The following is an 18,507-nucleotide window of genomic DNA, read 5'->3' on the forward strand; positions in this document are numbered from 1 at the left end:
CTGACTTATGTCCAGTATATATGCTCTGGATCCAATTTCTTCCTGGAGCTACATAATTAGTTGGGCTGGTGTTTTTCAAAGGTGCTTAAAGGTGTTAAGGACCCAACTGCTGTGTCAGCCTGGTCCCCAAAACTCCTCTCTTTGGAAGTTCACCCTCCTAAATGTAGATGATGTATGATTGTCAGGCTTGGTAGTTTTGAGGATACTGGTAAATCAAATGCCAGGTGCAATTCTGCTGTAAGTTCTCCCTTTTCTCCTCTTTCCCTCGCCACGTATTGATTTTGAATTTTGTAAATCTTCCACGAAGGTCTGAGAGCACAAGCTGCCTCCCTTAAAGTGAAGAGTTTGTACACAGCAGATTTTAGGGCACAGTGTATTTTTCCTTCTTTTTTAACCGCCTCGGGGAAATGACTTGCCTGGCACCTCTGCAAATCAACAATCCATTATTGTTTCATTTCCTCGCCTCCTTTTGTTGGCTAGGACTGTGAAGTCGCTGCGTGCCCGTTCCATCCAGCGGCTCCGGACTCGAAAAGATCTCTGCTCGGCGTTCACAGGACACAATGGAGATTTGGATCCTGGACGCCGGTAAGTGTGGAGTCAGCGGCCACATCAATAAGACGACATGGTCTCATCCAGCCTTTGATTTTTAACTCGGAGCCTGTGTCATTGTGCAGCGGTAGAGGACGTCTCGCTCAATGACTTGTCGATTTTTTTTTCCTAGTGCTCGATGACATGTGGGAAAGGGACCAGGATGAGATACGTCAGCTGCCGTGATGATCAGGGTTCAGTGGCGGATGAAGCCGCCTGTTTTCACCTCCCAAAGCCTTCGGCAACAGAGGTGTGCACCGTAACCCCCTGTGGACAGTGGAAAGCCCTGGAGTGGAGTTCTGTAAGTAAATCCAGTTCTTACCCCAGGACTTGCCTCTTCCTGGGTTTGTTTCAGCTGTTTCTCATGTACTCTGCCATCCGGTGCACTTCTGAGGGTTAAAGGTCTTTTGCTTAGCAAGTGGTTTCATTTTACAAAGCATCTCTCCAGCGACGTCTTTTCCGCTTGTCAATGCAGTGTTCGGTGACGTGCGGCCAAGGGAAGGCCACGCGGCAGGTGGTCTGTGTGAATTACAGCGACCAGGTGGTCGATGGAAGTGAATGCGATCCAGACGATCTCCCGGCCACGGACCAGGATTGCTCGGGGTCTTCCTGTCAGAACAGCCATGACTATGACAGACCGATCCGCCCTTTCCCCTACCCAGAGCAGCGGCCGAAACCCCACCCAGGGGGGAACCCCAGCCAGAACGCTGGCCCTGCGCGTGTCCCGGGAGGCAGCCAATGGAGAATTGGCCCGTGGGGTGCTGTGAGTGTCAGTTTATTCGCTTCATGCCAGACTGAGCTTTGTGTTGCTTTCCCCTCTGCACGGAAGTGTAACAAGGTACCACCTCGCGCCCCTGCGCTCGCTACCCATCTCGCTCAAACCTCTATGGGCCGTCTGTTCCTCTGCCCATATATGTGTCCTTAGCTCTGCTCCTCCGAGCCGCAGCAAGCACAGCCGGGAAAGTAATCGGTGCCAGGCATAGGGCTGGCAACATTGCTTCCCTGGAGGCAAAGGACTAAGGTGGGACCGGACGGCGCCTTTGAGTTAGTCTGGGTCTCGGTCTCCTCCTGGGGCAGCACAGCTCAGGGCTAGTGACCATCCACAACAGAGCCCTTCCTCCCCCCCCCCCCCCCCCCCCAGAAAACCTGTGTAAGTAGAGCTGGGAAGCGATGCATTGCTAACGTCCCTCTTCAGCACAGCCGGGACGTGTGGGTGCAAGTTTCTATCCGAGTCAAGTCAGTGGAGTTGCTCCATGCACTGAAAGTTATGCCCAGGCATAATTCCTTTGCTGAGTGGAGCCGAGGCTGGAGGTCTAGATTGGATATTAGAGGAAACCGTCCCTAGATGGGTGGGGAAGCACTGGGATGGGTTCCCTGGGAGCGGGTGGATTCTCCATCCCTAGAGGTTTGTAAGGCTCGGTGTGACAAAGCCCTGGCTGGGATGATTGTGTTGGGGTTGGTCCTGCTTCGGGCAGGGGGCTGGACTCGGTGACTCCTGAGGTCTCTCTCAGCCTTGTGATTCTGTGGACTCTTCAGAACAATAGGCATTTGTACGTGATATACACAGACAGAAAAGCACAGGTGCCAGCTTCCTCATTTCCCCCGGGGGTGCTCGAACTCCCCCCTACCCGCCCGCCTCAAGCCCTGCCCTTACTCCATCCCATCCCCCTTTTTTCTATTAACACTAGCTCCTTTGCAGAGAGGCAGGGTTTCCATTCCTGTCACCTGAGAGCACACCCGTCCCTGACGGGGGAGCCCCTGAAAGCGAGGCAAAGCCTGGACTTACGGCACCGTGGGGGGGTTGTGTTTTGCAGTGCTCTAGTACGTGCGCCGGGGGATTTCAGCGGCGGGTGGTGGTGTGCCAGGATGAAAACGGATACACCGCAAGGAACTGTGAGGAGAAAGCAAAGCCTGTTGAGCAGAGATCATGTGAATCTGGCCCTTGCCCTCAGTGGGCGTATGGCAGCTGGGGAGAGGTGAGCGCCGAGTTAACTTTTTCCTGTCTCTATCAAGCCGTAAACCAAGGTTTTCAGTCAGCGGGTGAGAGGGGGTGTTTAAAATGCAAGAAAAGAAATCCTGTCATGGGGGGCCAAAGGTTTCATTTACTAAAAAGCAGATTCTTGGGAGCCGCACCCGTTCTGTCACGGGTCTGACGATGTTTTCCGTTAAATATGTCACAGCACCATTTCCGGACAACGACAGAGTTTTGAAAACTCTCTAATTAAAACAGGCCGTTTTTGAGAGAAAAAGGTATGTCGGCTTGCTCTAGTGAGTTTAGTGTCCTGCTTCAGACAGCTCTAAAAGCAATGGGCAGAGCGGGTGGTTAGCCCTTTCTGAAAATTTGATTCCATTTAATGTGTGTCTTATTTTGAGCACCCCAAAATAGTGGCATTCAAAATCTCTGGTCCCTTCCGAAATTTAAAAAAAAATACCAACACCCTCTTCTGGGGCCTGCTCTGAAATCTAAGGCACTAGACCAGAAGGGCACCTTAAGGTACGCCATCCAGTTACGTAAAATACGTAACTGGATTCGGATTATCTTAAGCCGAGCTCCCAGAGTGCCTACACTACAGGAGGCCGACAGCATCACACGCTCCTGTCTGCTTTCCGTATTCCTCGCAGAATGAGGAGTATGGGACGCCGGTGGGGACCGCCCTTAAGAGTTTGATTGGGTGGGGGCTAATTCTCATTTGGGGGGGCTAACTGCAGGCTTCTTGCGCAAAAACTTGTGGAGCATCTACACTGCACGCATGTTCTTGCGCAAGTAAATTTACAGTATAGCGTCAGAACAGAGGGCTTCTTGCGCAAGAGTTATTCCTCTCTTCACGAGGAATAAGCCCTCTTGTGCAAGAGCTCTTGTGCAAGAAGGCAGTGTGGATGGGCAACAGGGGTTTCTTGCTCAAGAAACAGCTATGGCTAAAATGGCCATCAGAGCTTTCTTGCACAAGAGCGCGTCCACACTGCCCTGGACGGTCTTGCACAAAAGCACATGGCAGTGTGAACACGCTCTTGCGCAAGACCTTTTGCACAAGAACTCTTGAGCAAAACAGTTCTTGCACAAGAACAGTTCTTGCAGTGTAGACATAGCCTGCAAGATTGACCTCCTGACAGTCAATCTTCTCCGTAGTGCAGACAAGCCCAAATCGATTTCAGTGGGGGTTGGCTCAGACAGCGCTACTCGTGTTCAATGTGTATGTTATAAGACGACAACCACATTCTCTGTTGCTTTCCCTTTTCTAGTGCACAAAGTCATGTGGTGCAGGAACAAGAACACGGCTCGTGGCATGCCAGCGCCCTAGTGGCGAAAGGTTTCCAGATCTGAGCTGTGAAATTCTCGACAAACCACCAGACCGTGAGCAGTGCAATATGCAGAACTGTCCTAGAGATGCTGCCTGGAATTCTGGTCCTTGGAGCTCGGTACGACCATAAAATATTTATCTTTGTGACTCTTTATAGATGTTCCATAACCACAGATTTAACATGCTTGCAGCCAAGGTGTTACTATTGTGTGTCATAACACTGCACTTACAGAAGATTTACAGTATATTCCAAGGGGCACAGTCAGGAAGGGCTTCCATTAGCAAGTTAAACTCCTTTAATTTAAAAGGCACTTTCTACTAGATAACCAACTTTGTACATTTTATAACAGTGCAAGCACTATGCATTACCAGTCTTGGTTATGACTGAGTTCTTTGCATGCAAATTAAAGCCTGTCATTTTAAGCAGGACATTTAAATTTAAATGAAAGGTTTGATTATATTCAATATTACTGTTTTATTGTGCACTGATTAGTGCACCTGTTGTATTTTCTCGGCCAATTCTTGGGAGAATTCTGGTGCTAATTTGCCCTCACTCGCAAGTATATGAGTTTATAAGTGTGTAAGTATTTTTTTATAAATACATGCACATCCATCCGGAAAACACATGGAGAGTCCTACATTCGTATAATGCATGTGTGTGTGTGTGTGTGTGTGTGTGTGTGTGTGTGTATATACACACACACACACATACATACATACACACACACACATGTGTGTGTGTGTTTGTTCATATTACATGGTGCATCTACACTGCACCCGGAGCTTGAAATAAGCTATGCAAAGTGTGTCGCTTATTTCGAGTCAATTTCTTATTTCGAAATTTGGCACTTATTTCAAAATAAATCACTATTCCGAACAGTCCCTTACTCCTCGTGGAATGAGGTTTACAGGGACGTCGGAAGAGCGAGCCCGTTATATTTTGAAATAACGGGCATGCTCAAAAGACCTCCGGTATCTCGAAATAGCGCTGCAGTGTAGCCGTAGCCGTAATGTCCTTTTTTTTCACAGTGGAGGTGGCTTTTAAGCTACCCTTGACTATTTCCCCAAGTGTTAGACCAATCTTGGACCATTGCTCTAAATTGCACTCGGTACCAATGGTACCCTAATGGATTATTAGGGCAGCCAGGATCAACAAGAGTTAAGGAAGTCTCCTTACTCTAGGCCATGTTTCCAGTCCAACTTCTGGTGGGGCTTGGCATAGCAGTGGTTATACTAGCTCTGTACCACTTGGATCACCCCAATGCAGGAGAATCATCCCCCCCACGGCTCCAGCAGTGCAAAGTGACTCTAATTCAGGGGATGATCCAAGCCATCGTCTAGCGTCCTGTCGCTTAAAACTCTACCCTGCCCCGCCTGGCATCTGTCTGCTCTCCACAGAATAATACTAACTTCCTATACGAAAGGCCCACCAGTGGAATTTTAGTGCTCCTGGCTGGTTGCTAACGCTAAAATGAGGGTGGGACTTGGATTATGCTCTAGGTAAAAGGAAAACCCTTGATGTGACCGTTTTAAAATGACATGCAAACACATCCAAACGTATATTTTGCTATAACATAGCTGAAGGTCTTTTAACGGTGATTTGACTCGAAAGCACTTTATTATTATATATGTATAAAGAGGCCTTTGTAATCTCTTGACTTGCTTCAACACTTTGGTTTTAAAAGTCACATTGCTGGAGTTTAACTTCACCGTAGTGTCTGTGGATGCTTTTGGTAACATTTCAAATATTTTTTTCATACCTCAGTGAATTATGTGATAGCCATACAATAGCTGACTTGTATTTATACGGTGCTTCATCCTTACAAGGGACAGTGACAGGAAATCGTTAATTTGAGGTGCTAATGTATCACTCTGATCCTGATAGTTGGTGCTAAAAGTGAACAAACTGAGCACGCCTCGATCCACAGTGCAGTTGTTTTCTCCCACAGCTACGTCCTGGGAATTGCTGCTAAATTGTATTTCATGTGCTTGAACATTGGCAAGACCCACAACGGGGACAGACTGTTGGGTTTTGGCATCGTCTGGCGCTTGGCATTGCCACAGCGTCAATCGGGGACAGACTGTCGCGTTGTCCCAGCTCTGGTGTAACTTGTCTGTTTCAGTGGAGTTGTGCACACCTATACCACAGCTGACTCTGACCCCCATGGTTTGATATATAGGGCTCCATCCTGCAGTCCTTCCCCAGTCAAACCTCAGGCTAGCGATGCCAGGGGTCAGTGAGCTGAGTCAGGGTGCAGAATCGTCTTGCAGGACTGGGATGCATGCTGTAGTCAACTGAGTCCCTAGTCTTAGAGTCATTAAGTTTGCTTTAATTCTTCAGTGGAGAACCTTGTGAGCAAAGTATTCAGCAGCAGTATTCAGTTACCCCCGCCTCCCGTCCTTTTTCATGCAAAATTCCCACTGGAGAATGGTTTTCAGAACTGAGCTACTATTATTGCTGTGTAGGGTCTTGATCTTTCATGCCAAGTGTCTAAACTGTTGTTTGCCCGAGCTCTGCCTTAAGTACTCCAGAGCTGTATTTGAGGACCTGGGTGATCATCTGTGAGCTTAACAAGGAGCCAACGTTTTGTCTCCCCTGGAAAACATACCGTATACCCGTATCCCTCCTTTTTGGATTACCACGAGTTGCTACAGATTGTAGTAGGAGAGAGTCCAATTTTTCATTTTGTGCCACCTCACTTGCCTCTAGGTCTGACATCATTCTGTAGCCTGTCATACTTCGTCTGTTTAGATGGAGTGTCACTACCATATTTTTGGTCACTTTTGAAACAAGAGTATAGTATTAGCTGAAACTTTTCAGCAGTATGGATTGATGTATTTATGTAATAAAGTGTATTTATTTTTCCAGTATTGTTATTTAATTTTATATAAATATTGCATACTGTTACAATGTTTAATGTTAACCTTGAGCCGTGAAAATTAAAGAGAAGTAGAATGTAATGAATTTGTATAATGATTTTTTGAGTCTTATGCTAAACTGCAATAATACACTTGATGCTATAAGATGGCAACACTTTCTGATTAGGTAGTATACAGTTGTATCTTTCCACAGTTTTAAAAAAAATCCTTATTGCTCATTTAGTGTTTCTCTCATGAAATCAGTCATTCGTACTAGGGATGTAAAATCCCAATGAATTGGTTAACCCAAATGTAGTGTTTGACTAGTTAACCAATAAAAGGGGGGACAGGTGGGCTGAAACACCTCCTCCCCCGGTGCAAAGGAATGTTACCCATTTACTTCCCTAATTCATACTGAGTAATATAAACAAATATATTTAGAAATACATTAATTTAGTTACTTTTTAAGTAATGCTGTTGCTCTTAAGACCTCTCACTGTGAACTATGAAATACAGATGAGTCATTCCATGTAAATATTTAGCTGGATAATTTTCTTGCATAATTTGACTGAAATTTAATATATAAAGCAAACCTTAGTGCCCATGGTGTCCAACATACTAGCCACATGTGGCTATTTGGCTGCTTGAGTGTGGCTAGTTGGCTCACAAAATTATTTATGTTTTCAGAATAATGTAGCTAGTTTGCTATAGCAGTAGGCACTGTAGAGGCTACTGCTTCAGATCTGGTTGGATACGCCAGCCTCGGACTGTTTATTAATATTTTGTCCTGCAGCCCTTATTTAGGCAAATTCTGTGGTGACCTTTTATGAAATTGAATCGGGGAGAGTTTTCCTTGACTTATACACTGCAGGATTTCACTCAGAGATGTGTGTGAAGTTGTGACCTTATCATATGGGATGGCTGGTGTAAATGCACCAAACATTACCTTTGTACCTGGGGAACCAAAGAATCACAAAACCACGGGATGGCTTTCAACTCCTTGTTTATTCAAGAACATTTCAGACTCAAGCACTCCTCATCCATCTGAGGGTGTGTCTAGACTACCTAGTTTTGTCGACAAAAGTGGACTTTTGTCGACAAAACTATACCAGCGTCTACACTACCGCTGAGTTCTGTCGACATAACGTCGACAGAACTCAGCAGTTTTGTCGAAGCTGGTATACCTCATTTTACGAGGCATAACACCTTCTGTCGACAGAACTCTGTCGACAGAAGGTGTTATTGCCTGTAACACTGCGTCCAGACTACGGAGTTCTGTCAACAAAGCAGCTTGCTTTGTCGACAGAACTCAATGTGTCTGGACGCTCTTTGTCGACGGAAGTTTTGTCGAGTATCTGTCGACAAAACTTCCGTCGACAAAACGCGGTAGTCTAGACGTACCCTGAGAGACTTGCTTTGGGAGCCATTCCGTACAGAGATGGTGACTGCAGATAACAAATGCTTCCTTAAGATTAGGTGCATCTTAAGCTTGGCTGACAGAGAACAACTTTTCTTGCAAATGGTGACGGGAAACCATCACATGCTTTGAAAAACCAGGTCGCCAAGAGGCGATATACTTGGAACATGAAGGCAAATCCCTTTGTCCGATACCATTCTCATCCCATTGAAGTCAGTGAGAAAACTCACATTGACTTCAATCGGCTCAGGATTTCACCCTCCTGGGTATAGAATCCCAACTGAAACCTCTGTGCGTTTTTTGCTCACACAGGTCTGGAAAAATTGGAGGCTAGAGTTGTGAAAGCCAGTTCTTTGAAAGAATAAGCAAATCATATGGCACCCGCTAGCAATATCTATGTATGTATTGAGGGGGGTCTCATACGCTCACTGCCTGAGTATTGCATTCAGCGGTGTTAATGGGAGGTATGTAAAATGCTTGCAGGTGAGACTGTGGCCCTTTTCAGCTGTTGTATCCACCCAGGCAGACCAATTTAGGCCTTAAATCCTATAACTGTATCTGCAAAGCAAGGTCAGATTGGCTCCATCCAGTTGATCAAACACCTGTCAGCGATCCCAACTTTGGTTGGCTAAACAACAGGGTTACTACCACAATGCAAGCAACCTTATTAACACTGACTCCTTCAAACGAAGGGCACGCATGGGTTAGCGGGGAAATAATCAGGGTCTGTGTTTCCTGAAGGAAATGCTTGCATCCGAGTGTCCCTAAGAGATAGCACAGCTATTCATAGGTGTGACAGCGGTATCCTGAAAATATGACTCATCACAGGCCTCACAATCTTTTCACTTCTCTCCTGATTAGAAAACAGTATGTTGCCTCCCCCATCACTATGAATAATAATGATCACCCCTGTGGGCACTTATGGGGGGGGACAAAATATTGTAACAGCAAAGGACAGACAGACATAAGGCTCTGCAGAGGTAGTTTAGGGTTAGGTGGGGCCTCTGGGCCAGAGCAAGTTGGGAGGGGGGCTCCTCACCCCTTCTGCCCACAGTACCCCCACCCCCACCTGGTGCTTGTGCTGGGGAGTGGGTTGGAGTGTGGGGACTTGCCTTGATCTGCCTGCTCAGTGGTCTGGTTGGGGCGTGGGGCTGCCCATTTTTCTGGGGCCCCCCAGTTGGCCAGCTCTCCCTGCTACCTGAGCCTAGGCCCTATTGGGTTAATCTGCCACTGAGGCTCTGGGGTCGCTAACGTTGCCGAAGAGTTGGGTGGTATTACAGTATGTACTTAGGGAAGCATTGCCATGTATGTGGCTTAATGTAACATAATAGTTCCTTAAGTTCCTGCAAATGAAGCGAAGCCACTTTCTCCCTCTGTGGAAACCATTTTCTGCCCACTTGTATTCGCCCACTTGCGGCAGTTCAAACTAGATTCCATGTGCAGCCAGCTGCCATGGGCAGGTTAAAAAACCCCCAAGAAAAATGGATACATTTGGTGCGTCTGTCAGGATTAGATCTATAGAGCTCGTAGACCTCTGCGAAATGCAAAGATTTGTACGTCGATTTTTTTTTAATTGTGTTTAAAATCTTCAATCTCCTTGTCTTGGTATTTGAGTCAGTCCACAACAACTGCATCCTTCCTGACCTGGGAAAGTGCAGTTCCATCTAGAACATCTCGACCACCCAGTTTCACTCTTTCTGTCCAAGGACTCTTCCTTCTTACGGGCAATGCAGCCCTGAATGCTGTTTTCTTCACTATGATGCTCTCAGAGTTCAGTCGTTGAGCCATCTTTGGGCACGACTTCCCTTCAGAGGGCACCTCGTGCCGTGTGCGTCTCACTTTCTGCCTCATCAGTTCTGGACTCCGCCAAAACTTGCTTCCTTTCAGGGTATTCTGGAACGGATCACCCAGCCCTCCACCGCTCACAACTAAGCCAGATCTCACCGTCACCCCCTCATGATCAGAAGTGGTGTTCTCTGTCCTGCTGTATTTTCTTTCAGCCTCTCCAGTTGGTGCAAGTCGGAGTGCCAACACCTCCCAAACCTGAGCCGCGTTACCTGAAATATAAAGGGAATGGTTTAGTAGCATGGGAATCAGCTCTCCAATATCTGGACTCACTAGAGCCTTAGGTTCAAATCCTCACACCGCCACTGAAACAAAGCCTTTTGCTCTTCAGTGCTGGCCTATCTCTGCTATCCGTCAGCTTCATTGGGAGCAGAGCTAGGCCAGTGCTGAATGCTTTTCAAGATGCCACCCTAGAAGTTTACCCAGTTGTCCTTGACAAAAATTCCCCCTGCCTACTGTTGTGTGGTTATTTGCTGGTCAGTGATCTCTGAACACCCCAGAGCTGGCTGCATTTCAGCAGTGCTATGAGTGACATATTGGGGTGATATCCAGACCAATGCAGGAGCGGTCACCTCTGCTTTGCAACCTGGGGTGCCTAGCAATGCTGGGCATTGTACTATTGTAACTCCCAACCTGGGCCATTCACAGCTTTCTGGCATGTGAGTTACACCGTGTCTGTGTGTAACTCCAACCTGCCAGCCACGCTTGGGTAACAGCTGACTTTAACTAGCCTTAGTTACCTCTTCCAGGTTACCCCAGCACATTCCCAACCCCAGAGTTTCCCTCCAAAACTTCTGTCTTATCCTGTCCCACCCTCTCTCAGACAGTTCAAATGTATTAAGGCTGTTATTCATTTAAGGGAATAATACACAATTTGCCATCCAAAATGGAGTTAGCCAGACACTTTTCCTTAAACACATCGGATTAGGTAAAGCAACAAAGCACGTGTATTAACTACAAAGAGAGAAACGTATAAAGTTAAGTCCAAGCAGAGGGGAATAAAAGCCAGAAATGGTTATAAGAAAAGAAAGATAAAAATGCTGCCAAGTGCTTAACGTAACAAACGATTTGATTCAAAGCAAAGTGTCTTGCCCCAGGCTTCCAGCGGCATCAGTGATCAAATGTACAGGTCAGGACCCTTCCCCCAAAGCCTAATGGTTGTTTCCTTTGTTTTCTCAGGCTTGGAAGGTGAGATGGGCAGACGGAGAGAAAGGGGAGCCTTGGGGGGAGGGGTTGCCTCGCCTTTTTATATATTCAGTCCCTCTTTGAAAAGCATTTCCAGCTGAGACCCAAAAGATGGGCTGGTGAAGGAAGGAGAGTGCATGCTGTTTCTCTGCTAAGATGCAGATCTTTGTTCCTGCCCTCCTTTCTTGCCCAAGAATGGCTATTTGACAGGTGATGGCCCATCAGCTTTGTTGGACCCTGGCCGGGGCATCCGCTTACCCTTTGTCTTTGAGAAAATGGTTTAACCCCTCCCCAGAATCATCTGGGAAACATATTTCAGTCACGCTTTCAACTTATTAAGTTCGTGATTTCACACATGGTCTTGCTCCAGGCATTTTACCATTGTAGAATTGATCAGCAAGTTATGAGTTTTCAAATGATACCTCGTACAGCATGCCTTGTAGGTAGAGTGTTGCAGTAGCATGTGGGGTGCAAATACAGGGGTGTGTGCCTTCCCACTGTGTACGTAACTTACGAAATGAGCTGAGGCGGAAAGAGAAATGTAGCGTACAATGTGTTATTTCATCATTATGCTCTTCAATCCAGTTCCCGAAAAAATATTTTTTTCTGAACTTCCATTGTGGTTGGACACAACCGCTCCCAATTTTCTTTGTTGCCGTTTCTGTTGTTTCCTCCAAAACAAATCTCCAGAGAAGATTACTTGTTGTCTTCTAAACTTACATTTAATATCACCCTCCCTAAAAGTTTCCATTTTTAGGAGTTGACTTGCTTTTCTGCTTTCTTACATAGTGTTTTCTGCCATGATTCACCGCCTCGGTCAGCCCCTCATCGGTCCCTGTGTTGTTCGTTATGTATGATGACTGAAAGATCAAGAGATACAAATCCAACGTTTTTTTAAAAAAGCATAGAAACCCAAGCATTTTGCAGCTACAGGTTAGGATTGTTTATGGATTCAGTGAGATTTTTGGTAAGGAGGGATTACCTAGGTTGTTTTGTATCCTATAAGAGTGTCCAGTCACCAAAATATTGAATGTTTTCATGCTCCAATAAGACCACCTTGGAGTATAGTCAAGTTTCTCCTACAATTTAATTTCAAGATCAAATTGGAGCAACTCGGAGGAAATGTACAGTTTCCTCCAGATGTGGGCCGCTTGGTGCCACTTAAGATAGTCCTATGTGTCAGTGGCCATTAGCCAAGATGGGCAGGAATGGTGTCCCAAGCCTGTTTGCCAAAAGCAGGGAATGGATGATAGGAAATCAGTCACTTGAGATTACCTGTTCATTCCTTCTGGGGCACCTGGCATTGGCCACTGTCGGAAGACAAGATACAGGGCTAGATGGACCTTTGGTCTGACTGGGTATGGCTGTGCCTATATTATTGGTACCGTGATAGGATCCAGTCTGGTTTTGGGCCTCCTTGTGCTAGATGCTGTAATATAGGGTCTGATCCAAATTTCACAGAAGTCAGTAGAAGTCTTTCCACTGATCTCAACTGCCTTTGGATCAGGCCTGAATTAAATGACAGTCCTCACCCAGAGCAGCCATGTTAGCCTCATTAACCTCCTTTTTATTGCTGCTTCCATAGCAACGGCACCGTCCCTTTGCGATTGGGCCCATTTTTGCTTCTTTTTTGAAGTGCATTCGCTGCACCTCAATTGACTCAATTGAACATGACCACTTTAAAATAAGAACGCTGCTGTTGTATTGTCTTGGCACAGGTGGACGGCTTGCGATCTGTGTGGATTGGGGACGAGATGCCTTTACTTTAATTCAGGCCATTAAGAAAAACAAGTCCTCTTATTCCTGTGAGGCTTGCTTCAGGCATTGTGTCTCCAGAGCCCCTCGTGCACTGCCCTCCCCAACAGAAACGGAGCACCCTGGGTCTCGAGCACAATGCCTCGTCAAGTCCTGTCGCTTAGGCACAGTGCAGTAGTCAGGAGGTGACGACAAAAGGTGTGTTGCCACGGAGAGCGCAGTGAGCAAAAGCCGTTGGCTCTGGTGTGGAGACGGAAGGTCTGAAATGGTCACTGCCTGCAGTCTGAGGAAGGCTCTTTGTGGCCTACAGACAAGACTGGGACGTGCTTAGCACTGCCCCATAGGGGGGCATCCCTTCGTTTCCCCCACATCGCTGCTCTCTGCCTGGGGGAAAGGGAGAAGGCCTGCTCAGCACACTACAGAGTCCCCGTCCCCCATTTTGAGGCAGGGAGGGAGCAGCGCCTCTCGTGCTCCTGCCAAATCGCCAGGCTCTGCCAACCTGCCCAGCAGAGCCAGCAGGGGAAGTAATTGGTTGCAGTACCGCACGAGTCGCAAATGGCTGTCTGGGCCGCCTGGTGCAAGGGTGGAAGCTCGGAAGGAGATGTGACTCTAAGGTGCTTGCCACTCGGCATCAAGTCGTGTCACCCCAGCCCGGCGGTGTGGCCTTCTCCCTGCCTGGGTCCTGGGTTCTTTAATTTGGCATCTGGTGCCTCCACCCAAGGTGCCTCCTCTCTGTGCTAGGCACGCAGAGGGTATGTCTACACTTACTCCCTAGTTCAAGCTAGGGATGCAAATGTAGCCAACTGAAATTGGGGATTTAAATATCCCGCGCTTCATTAGCATAATCTCACCCGTGCGCTATTCCGCTCACCAGCTGATTCGAACCAGGAAGTGTGCTCCGGGATGTGTTAGTTCAAATCAAACCCCTTGGTTCGAACTAACGTTACTCCTCATTTTTTGGCAGGGAGGGAGGAGCACCTCTCGTGCTCCTGCCAAATCACGAGACTCTGCCAACCTGCCCAGTTGAGCCAGCGCAGCGGGGGAAGCACTCCCATTTTTTGAGGAGCAACGTTAGTTCGTACCAAGGGGTTTGATTCAAACTAACGCGGCCCGGAGCGCACTTCCTGGTTCGAATCAGCTGGCGAGCAGAATAGTGCATGGGCGAGATTATGCTAATGAAGCACGGGATATTTAAATCCCTGCTTCATTAGCAATTTTGGTCGGCTACATTTGCATCTTTAGTTCAAACTAGGGAGCAAGTGTAGACGTACCCAGAGGGGCTCTCCTTTAGGAGAACATTTCTCACCATCTACTATACTAGGAATGAAGGGATCAAATAAATATCACAGCCTCCAAAGTAACAATACAAAAAAAGGGGACTTTCTCGGGTCCAGGGCTTAGAGGAGAAACAGGAGTAACTAGAATCATAAAACAGCAACAAAACCAGACACCCTCTGCCTGCTACCGCTTCCAAGGCCCCATCCCTCCTGGCATGTGCCTGAGCAGCATGTGAACAGAGAGTGTGTTCTTTACTGCATCACTGTAATTGTTGATCTGCTTAAAACTCCCAAGCCAAGTAAACGGACGTGTGATTTCTTACAAGGCCTGCACCTCTAACAGGACAAGCTTGTCCAAGGCTTCCTAGTCAGGAGTCCCAGGGAAAATGAAACTGGATCTTGGTAACCTGATGGGAATCACTCCTCAGCCTCCCAGGTCGCTGGTCTCTTCTCAGCTGCCACCCATCAGTGCTAGAGTTCAGCGTTCTCCTCTGGGAAGTTTCACGGGGTGATGCTTTAGTGTCTCTTGGCTTCACTCCAACAGCAGCCCACCCTTTGGGGTCTGAGTTCTGGCTCTTGCTTGGTTCTGGTCGTAGCGTCAAGCGTGTTCTATTGCCGGCCGGCACTCGAGGCTGCCCTGAGCCTCTGTAGCCATTACTGCTGCAGTCCAAGGGTGAATGCCTTAGAGCAGGGGTGGGCAATAATTTTTGCAGGGAGGCCACTTCATGAACTTTAGGTCATGGTTGTGGGCTGGCTCTGCCCCCCTGAAAGGGGCAGGGCCTCGGGCAGAAGAGGCGGTTCCCTCTAGGTGCTGCACGCCCCTGGTGGAGGGAGGAGACTCCGTGCACTCCCCTGCCCCCAGGCCAATTGGGAACTGGGGGTGGGGGAGTACACGAGTCATTCGCTGTTCAAAATGACTGTTGGCTCCCTCTAGGTGTCTCACGTCCCTGGTGGGAGGAGGGAGCCGCCAGTTGCTTTGAACAGTGAATGACTTCGCGCACTCCCTGCCCTCCAGTCTCAAATGGCGAAGAGGTGGGGGAGCAGTAGGGAGGGCCGCAGGCTAGGTCCGTGCCAATCCCTACCTTGGAGGCTTAGAGTAATATGTCAGGAACAATGAACTCCAGACGGGGTTACAGTCACAATAGGGCCCTATACAAGCTTTATTTTACTGCTGCGCATCTCTCAGACATGTGCAATTCAAGGCTCCAGTTCAGTAAAACACTTAAGCACGTTTCTAACTTTCAGCATGTGCTTAAGGGTCCCTTGACTCTGTCAGGAGTCAGGCGCGGGCTCCATGGCTGACCTGAATCAGGGTTGAATTTTACAACTAAGAATCCCAACCTAGGACGCACTAGCAGGCCCAGGATTCCCTTGATGTTGTGTTCTAGCAACCTTACCTTTCCATTTGTGAAATTGTGTGTGCGTGGGTGGTTTTGGATGCACTTTTTTCATGTTTTCTAGATTAAAAAAACAACAACAGAAAATTCCCATGAGGAAAATCTTCAGGCTCTGAAAGTTCAAGTTGTCATGGTCACTCAAACTCTTAACCACCACCTGGTTTAATGTATAACGAATGGCCATTATTTTTATTGCCCAACTCATGATACGCTGTTTGTTTGATTTGTATCTGGGGTGGAGAGTACGAGCCGTGGCAAGTCCATACAATGTTGAAGTGGTTAATTATTTGAAGAGGGATCAAATGACCCATTTGGTCACCGTATAAAAAGATTTCTCCCGTATTATTAGATGAGGAGATACACTTGTGTGAAACGGAGCTGTGAACTCATGTATGTGCGAGCCCCAAAGAGTCGGGCTTATGTTGTGGTTTGTAGTGTCCTGGTGTCCTGAGACTTCCTTTTATTGCTGCTCAGAATCTATTTAGGAACAGGAATACAGGGGATTCCTTGTTTTAGATCGTGTATTGTTTCTTAGCACCCCTAGTGTTTTCTTAGTCATCTAGGGTGCATCTATACTGCACCATAACTCGAAATAAGTTATGCCATTTGAGCTACGCAAATTGCATATTTTATTTTGATACTGTTTCAAAATAGCTCATTTCGTCATTTGGCGCTGTCTACACAACACCAAATTTCAAAATAAAGCGCTATTCCGAAACACCCCTCACTCCTTGTAGAATGAGGTTTATAGGGATGTCACAGTAGTGAACCCAAAATAATGGGCTTGCTTTGAAGACACAGGATAGCTATTTCAGTATCCCAAAATAGCATTGCAGTGTAGAGGTATCTCTAGTGACAATAGTGTCTGGACACACATTTGATCAGCTATACATGCTCTAATTCTGCTCTTTGTCCTACACTCTTTTTTTAGTCTAGCCCATGAGGAAATTTTTCCTTCTTTCCGGGTGCAGCAAGCTTCTCTCTGTAACCCCTGGTGGCAACTTGTCATATGACCACACAAAGCTTTTGCATATGCAGCGAGATCAGGTAGCAAGCAAGAGTCCTTGGACATAAAGGGTGTAATTGACACGTGCATTCAGCAGTTCTTTCTTATATAGAAAGTTGTGCTTTTATTAGTTCGCTTATTAGCTCTTTGTTAGTACCGCCTTTTCCTGTGAGACGGACATTTGCTGGTCTCTGCAGCACATTGGCATGAACGTGATCAAACAGATGTTTGGCAGTTGTGTTGGCAAATGCTGATGGTTCCTTACGTGATTTCAGGCAGTGAGGTACTCATTTCAGCATATTTGTTGTACTGGTGGGATCTCTGGTAGGGACATAGAATCACAGAATACTAGAACTAGAAGGAATCTCGAGAGGTCATCGAGTCCAGTTTCCTGCCCTCACGGCAGGACCAAGCACCGTAGATCATCCCTGATAGATGTTGGCCCAGCTTGCTCTTAAAAATCTCCAATAAGGGTTCCACAACCTCCTGAGGCAGTTTATTCCCGTGTTTTTCCTGATGTCCTACCTAATCCTCCCTTGTTGCAATTTAAGCCCATTGCTTCTTGTCCTATCATCAGAGGCCAAGGAGAACAATTTTTCTCCCTCCTCCTTGTAACACCCTTGTAGTACTTGAAAGCTGCTAGCATGTCCCCTCTCTTTTAATTCTTTCAATCTTCTCTCCTAGGTCATGTTTCTTCTAGAATTTTAATAATTTTTTGTTTCTCTTCTCTGGACCTTCTCCAGTTGGTCCACATCTTTCCTGAAATGTGGTGTCCAGAACTGGATACAATCCTCCAGTTGAGGCCTAACCAGCGCAGAGGAGAGCGGAAGAATGACTTCTCGTGTCTTGCTCACCTCACTCTGGTTAATGCATCCCAGAATGAGGTTTGCTTTTTTTGCAGCAGTGGATACTGACTTCATAAAGAGCTAACCCTCCTTCCTGCAAGTGGAAGAAAAGCAGCAGTAGGAGCCTTTTATACACAAGGGAACACGAGGAAATCAGTGCTTTGGGACACCATACAGTAATCGAATAGTGTGCCAGATTGCAGGAAACAGTGACAGGCAGTAACATAAATAGAATTTCCAAGGCTGAGATGAAGAATGTAGCGCCTTCTAGTCGCAATGCTGGGCTCTTATTTGAAGCTTGCAAGTATTTTGCAAATTTATATGTATATATCCTAGATCACAATAATAGTTGTTTCCACATTCCCAAAGTATGAGAAATAGTAACAGATTTTGTCTTTAAAAAGAAGAATATGCTATTACCGAGGGCTCTGCGCATGCAGGCATTTACCATAAATATAACTTGCACACTGACTGTTACAGTTGTTAAAGAAATAGGGTTGTAGATCTAGATACAAATCACTTTCTTTATTCATGTGTTTTATTTTTTGTACTACTGCTCGGTAAGGCGGCTGGGTTAGCTGCTTGTATGGTTTCCTTGAAACTAAGCACCAGTGGTTCTCAACCTGTTTGACATTGTGGGCTGCACATGTTGCTCCCCCCCCCACACACACACACACAATGTGTTATGTCTGTGGCTGCATCCAGTGCTACTTGTATGGCCCTAAGGATGTCACATGGGCCACAGCTCTGTGTTGATTGGGTCGCAAGGGGCCAGCAGGTTGAGAACCACTGTGTTAGCCTCGGGACAGTGTGTGATCAAAAATCCATCTGAATATAGAGTCATAACAAGATATTTTCTGTTTAAAGGTGCACTTAGAGGCCTAGCCCTGCTGCCAAATCCCTATAGCAAGTCACTCTGTCTTCAAGGGGTAGCCGAGTTAGTCTGTTACAGGGAAAAAAAACAGCAAATGGTCTGGTAGCACTTTATAGATGAACAAAACATGTAGATGGTAACATGAGCTTTCGTTGGCACA

General features: G+C 46.8%; 1 protein-coding gene across 6 annotated transcripts in view; it reads left to right on the top strand.

The window, feature by feature from the left end:
• Positions 1–18,507, top strand: part of ADAMTS9 (ADAM metallopeptidase with thrombospondin type 1 motif 9) — a 159,627-nt gene that overhangs the window by 87,768 nt on the left and 53,352 nt on the right. For all 6 annotated transcript variants that reach the window (XR_012906430.2, XM_075938510.2, XM_075938509.2 and 3 more), the window contains 5 exons: positions 481–585; positions 722–889; positions 1,064–1,351; positions 2,403–2,564; positions 3,829–4,005. Coding sequence is in view for 5 of the 6 variants with exons in the window: in XM_075938510.2 (XP_075794625.2) it covers positions 481–585; positions 722–889; positions 1,064–1,351; positions 2,403–2,564; positions 3,829–4,005 (900 nt within the window). In the remaining variant the exon portion in view is untranslated. The remainder of the gene's footprint in view (positions 1–480; positions 586–721; positions 890–1,063; positions 1,352–2,402; positions 2,565–3,828; positions 4,006–18,507) is intronic.

The sequence above is a fragment of the Pelodiscus sinensis genome, chromosome 11, assembly GCF_052426305.1.
Source record: "Pelodiscus sinensis isolate ZL-2025 chromosome 11, ASM5242630v1, whole genome shotgun sequence".
Lineage (NCBI taxonomy): Eukaryota > Metazoa > Chordata > Testudines > Trionychidae > Pelodiscus > Pelodiscus sinensis.